The sequence below is a fragment of the Nicotiana tomentosiformis genome, chromosome 12, assembly GCF_000390325.3.
Source record: "Nicotiana tomentosiformis chromosome 12, ASM39032v3, whole genome shotgun sequence".
Taxonomy (NCBI): domain Eukaryota; kingdom Viridiplantae; phylum Streptophyta; class Magnoliopsida; order Solanales; family Solanaceae; genus Nicotiana; species Nicotiana tomentosiformis.
The window spans coordinates 22,795,674-22,801,714 of record NC_090823.1 but is presented as its reverse complement, the minus strand read 5'-3'; the positions used below and the strand labels follow the sequence as shown (position 1 = coordinate 22,801,714).

The 6,041-nt window shown below is 43.0% G+C and overlaps 1 protein-coding gene across 1 annotated transcript; it reads right to left on the bottom strand.

The window, feature by feature from the left end:
* Positions 1-3,440: 3,440 nt before the first annotated feature.
* Positions 3,441-5,609, bottom strand: LOC138902349 (uncharacterized). The gene is made up of 4 exons (XM_070190205.1): positions 5,456-5,609; positions 4,695-5,287; positions 4,453-4,553; positions 3,441-4,038 (listed from the first exon to the last, which is right to left on the bottom strand). The coding sequence occupies exons 1-4, from the start codon at positions 5,607-5,609 to the stop codon at positions 3,441-3,443; spliced, it is 1,446 nt and encodes a 481-aa protein (XP_070046306.1).
* Between the last annotated feature and the right edge of the window lie 432 nt (positions 5,610-6,041).

Below are 6,041 nucleotides of genomic sequence, written 5' to 3'. Positions count from 1 at the left end.
TTTACAAGAATCTCTACAATTAAGGAATATGAAAGCAAAACAATAAAGGAACCACGTACTAATCAAAGGAATACAACAAATAGTACAAAACCAACAAGACAAGCCGAGTACTTGACAATTAAGACAAATAGCACTTAATCACGGAGTGATGGAAGGAACAAACAATTAAAGACAAGAATAACTAATGACAAGTAACAAATTACAGCATAGAAAGCAATTAAAGCATGTAATAGTTAAGGCATGGAGTGAGATAATTCATGAAATACGAGAAAGACATGGAAACAATTATTTTGACAGCGTATATATACTCGTCACCTCGCGTATATGCCGTTTTACATATAGTTCACATAATAAGTATTTTAAGGGTTCCTTATTCCCTCAAGTCAAGGTTAGACCCGACACTTACCTCGCTCTGCAACTTAAGCAATCACTTAATCACGGCCTTGCCTTTTGAACAAGCCTCAAAACCAACCAAATTTAGCAAATTATTGACCAAATGATTCAAAATAAGCTTTAGAAACTACCCACAAATAAAAGAGATTCAATTTAGATCATTTTGAAAAAACGTCAACAAAAGTCAATCGCGCGCTCGCTTGGTCAAAATCGAGATTCAGACCAAAATTCGATCACCCATTCACCCCCGAGCCCGGTTATGTAATTTTTTTCAAAATCTGACCCCAATTCGAGGTTTAAATCTCAATTTTACAAAAATTCCCCAATTCTACCCAAATCCCTAATTTCTATTATGAAAATCCTAAATTTGATGTTGAAATCTCATGAAATATAATGGGTTATTGAAAGGAAATGGCTTAAAGTCACTTACCAATGAATTTAGAAAAAAAGGTCTCTTGGAAAATTGCCTCTCGGGTATTTAGGGTTGAGAAATTGTGAGAAATGAGTTAAGTCCCATTTCCCCCTCTTTTACCCAGTTGCGAATGTCGCAATTGTGATGTCTTGTTCGCAATTACGAACACCGCATTTGTTAGACAAGGATCGCAAAATGTGAACCCTATCACAGAAGAGCAGAAGTCGCAAATGCGACATTAAGGTCGCAAATGCGAACCCAAAACCATTTCAAATGCAACCCATAACTTCGCAAATGCAAAGCAGAACACTGGTGGTCAGTGATCGCAATTGCGATCACTTCCTTCGCAAATGGGACGGTCCACTATCCGCAAATGCGAACTATTCCCACAAATACGAGATTCCCCCAGCCCAGCCCACTCTCGCAAATGCGATTCATTCTTCGCAAAAGTGAGGCTCGTAATTGCGAGCCAGACCTCGCAATTGCGATATCTGCAATAGAGCATCAACACTAGTATTGCACCAACAGAATTTTCCTTCGCAAAACTCATCTCAAACATGTCTGAAACTCACCCGAGACCCTCGGGCTCCAAACCAAACATGCACATAAGTGTAATAAAATCATACGAACTTGCTCCCGCAATCAAATCACCAAAATAACATCTAGATCTAAGAATCAATCCTCAAAACGAATGAACTTTCAAAGTGAAACTCAAGAACACTAGAATCACGTTTAAGTGTCTGAATCATGTCAAATCAAATTCCGAATTCAACAACATTTTGCAGACAAGTTTCAAATAGCAATACAGAACTATTCCAAGTTTTAACATCAAAATCTAAACCCGTTGGCTAAGAAGTCAACTCTCGGTCAAACCTTGTAATTCTTCAACTTACAAAAATTCTAGTTTTCGGCAAAATGAGTCAAAATAAGTTAGGGACTTCCTAATTGAATTCCGAGCATACGACTAAGTCTCAAATCACGATACAGACCCACAAAGACTGTCAAAATACTGATCCGGGTCCGTTTACATAGAAAGTTGACCGTAGTCAACTCAAGTCATTTTGATGACAAAAATTCATATTTTCTTAAAATTCACATGAAAATTTTCCAAAAAATGACACGGACTGTGCACGCAAATTGAGGAATTCTAAACAGAGCTAGCCGAGGTCTTGGAACATGGAAATAAAAGCTAAAACTCATAATGACCTATCGTTTCATCACAATCTCCACATTCTCGAACGAACATAGAAAGGTACATGGACTGGTAAAAAGGTGTGGATATCTACTCCGCATGTCGGACTTGGACTCCCACGTGGCTACCTCGATCTGCTGACCTCTCCACTGCACTCGAACTAAAGGATAACTCTTAGACCTTAACTTCCAGACTTGCCGAGCTATAATTGCCATCGTCTCCTCCTCATAAGTCAAATCCTTGTCCAATTGGACTGAGCTAAAATCTAACATATGAGACGGAGCACCGCGATACTTCTGGAGTATGGAGACATGGAACATCAGATGAACTACCGATAAGCTAGGTGGCAATACAATCTTGTAGGCCACCTCCCCTACTCTCTCAAGAATCTCGAAGGGTCCGATATACCTAGGGCTTAACTTGCCCTTCTTTCCGAACCTCATCACACCCTTCATGGGTGAAACCCGGAGTAAAACCCTCTCTCAAACCATGAATGCAACATCACAAACTCTACAATCGGCATAACTCTTCTGCCTAGACTGAGCTGTGCGAAGTCAATCCTGAATCATCTTGACCTTTCCAAGGTATCCTGAACCAAATCGGTACCAAACAACTGAGTCTTTCCCGGCTCAAACCAATCAACTGGCGAACGACACCGACTCCCATACAATGCCTCATAGGGAGCCATCTGAATACTCGATTAGTAGTTGTTGTAGACAAACTCCTCAAGCGGTAAGAATTGATCCCAAGAATCTCCAAAATCCATAACGTAAGCGCGAAGCATATCCTCCAGTATTTGAATGGTGCACTCGGACTGTCGGTCCGTCTGGGGGTGAAATATTATACTCAACTCAATTAGTTTGCCTAAATCACATTGTACAGACCTCTAGAAGTACGAGGTGAACTGCATACCTCGATCAGAAATGATGGACACTAGCACACCGTGAAGGGGGACGATCTCGCGAATATAGATCTCAGTCAACCGCTATGAAGAATAGGTAACTGCTACTAGATTGAAATGTGCTCACTTGGTCAACCTGTCTACAATGACCCATACTGCGTCGAAATTCTTCGAAGTCTGTGGGAGCCCAACAACAAAATCCATGGTAATATGCTCCCACTTCCACTCAGGAATCTCCAGCCTCTGATGCTCGTACATTACTTGCTGACAATTCAAACATCGAGCTACATGTACAACTATATACTTTTTCATTCTCCTCCACCAATAATGTTGCCGCAAGTCTTCATACATCTTGGCGGCACTCGGATGAATGGAATACCGCAAACTGTGGGCCTCCTCAAGAATCAACTCACGAAGCCCATCCATATTGAGTACACAAATCTAACCCTGCATCCGCAACACCCATCATCTCTAATAGTAACCTGCTTGGACCCACCGTGCCGCACTATGTTTTTAAGGACAAACAAATGTGGGTCATCATACTAACGCTCTCTGATGCGCTCATACAAAGAAGCCCGGGAGACCGTGTAAGCTAGAACACGACTAGGCTCTGAAATATCTAACCTCATGAATTGATTGGCCAAAGCCTGAATATCTTTTGCTAGCGGCATCTCCCGAACTGAAATATACGTCAGGCTACCCATACTCACAACCTTTCTACTCAAGGCATTGGCCTTCCCGGGATGATACAAAATGGTAATATTATAGTCTTTCACCAGGTCCAACCACCTCCTCTGCCTCAAGTTGAGATCCTTTTGCTTGAACAAATACTGTAGACTCCAATGGTCCGTGTACACCTCACATGACACGCCGAAGAGGTAGTGCCTCCAAATCTTCAGCACATGAACAATGGCTGCTAACTCTAGGTCATGAATAGGGTCATTCTTCTCATGAAGCTTCAACTGCCGCGACGTGTATGCAATCACCCTGCCATCCTCCATCAATACTACACTGAGTCCAATATAAGAGGCATCACAATACACCATGTAGGATCCTAAACCTGTGGGCAACACCAACACTGGCGCCGTAGTTAACGCAGTCTTGAGCTTCTGAAAGCTCAACTCACACTCATCGGACCACCTGAACAGAGTGCCCTTCTAGGTCAATCTAGTCAATGGGGATGCTATGGATGAAAACCCCTCCCCGATAAAACATGCCCCAAAAACGCGACCGAATCTAGGTCAATCTAGTCAATGGGGATCTACTTTTGTGCCCTCGACCGATACAACATGCCCCAAAAAGGCGACCGAGTCTAACCAAAACTCACACTTTGAAAACTTGGCATATAACTGACTATCTCTCAGAGTCTGAAGTACAATTCGAAGATGTTGCTCATGCTCCTCTCGAATGCGGGAGTAGATCAAGATATCATCAATGAATACGATCACGAAAGAATCCAAATAGGGCTTGAATACCCGGTTCATCAAATCCATAAATGTTGTTGGGGAATTTGTCAACCCAAATGACATCAGTAAGAAATCATAATGCCCATACCGAGTCCAAAAAGCCGTCTTAGGGACATTCAATGTCCTAATCTTTAACTGATGGTAGCCAAACCTCAATTCAATCTTCGAAAACACTTTGACACCTTGAAACTGATCAAATAAGTCATCAATCCTCAGCAACGGATACTTGTTCTTGATAGAGACTTTGTTCAACTATCGAGAGTCTATACACATCCTCATCGAACCATCTTTCTTCTTCACAAACAATACGGGCGCACCCCAGGGCGAAACACTAGGTCTAATAAATCCCTTATCAAGCAAATCTTGCAACTGCCCATTCAATTCCTTCAACTCATGTGGGGTCATACGATATGGTGGAATAAAAATAGGTTGAGTGCCCGGAGCCAAATCAATACAGAAGTCAATATCTTTAACGGGTGGCATCTCTGGCAGATCTATAGGAAACACCTCTGGAAACTCACGCAAAACAGGTACCGAATCCATGGAAGGAACCTCCGTACTCGAATCACGAACATAGGCCAAATATGCTAGACATCCCTTCTCGATCATACGATGAGCCTTCATATAAGAAATAATCCTGCTAGTAGAATGGCCAGGAGTCCCTCTCCACTCTAATCGAGGCAACCCTGGCATAGCTAAGGTCATCATCTTGGCGTGACAATCCAATATAACATGATAAGATGACATCCAATCCATGCCGAAAATAACATCAAAGTCTACCATATCAAGAAGTAGGAGATCTACACCAGTCTCCAAACTCCCAATAATAATCACACACGAGCGATACACATGGTTTACAACTATAGAATCTCCCACTTGTGTGGACACATATATAGGAGCACTCAAAGAATCACTAGGCACAACTAGATATAAAGCAAAATAGGATGACACGTGGGAATAAGTAGAGCCCGGATCAAATAGAACTTAAGCATCTCTATGGCAAACTGGAACAATACATGTGATAACGGTGTCAGATGACTCGGCCTCAGGTCGAGCTGGGAATGTATAAAATCAGAGCTGGGCCCCACCACCCTGATCTCTATCTCTCGGACGGCCTCTAGCTGGTTGGCCTCCACCTCTAATAGCCTGGCCTCTACCACTAACGACCTGACCTCCACCTCTAGTAGCCTTACCCCTGCTTCTAGCTGGCTGAGCGGGCGGTGAAACAACCAGTGCCAGAACCATGGCACGAGAACTCTACTATGGCATGTTGCTCAACAATCTCGAACAGAACCTCCTGATGTGACCAGTACCCCCATACTCAAAACACACATCCTACTATTGTGGCTGCTGAAGCTAAAACTGACCCGAACTAGCAGGATAACCACGGTGGTAGCTCTGGATCGGAGGCGCACTAATAGAGTTGATGGTGTACGGTAGGCCGGCAGCCCAGAATGAGATACATAAGGACCATGACTCCCCAAAGCACTGTGAGATGCCTGAAGCACTGACTGAAATGGCCTAGGAGTATGGCCTCTACAAAAAGTACCCCTGCCTCCAGATGAGGCACCACTAAAACTACTAGAATGATGAGGCATGTTATCAGACACCGGTCCCCTCTCCTGACCTCGGATCATCTCGATCTGTCTAGCAATGTATATGGCCCTCTGAAAAGAA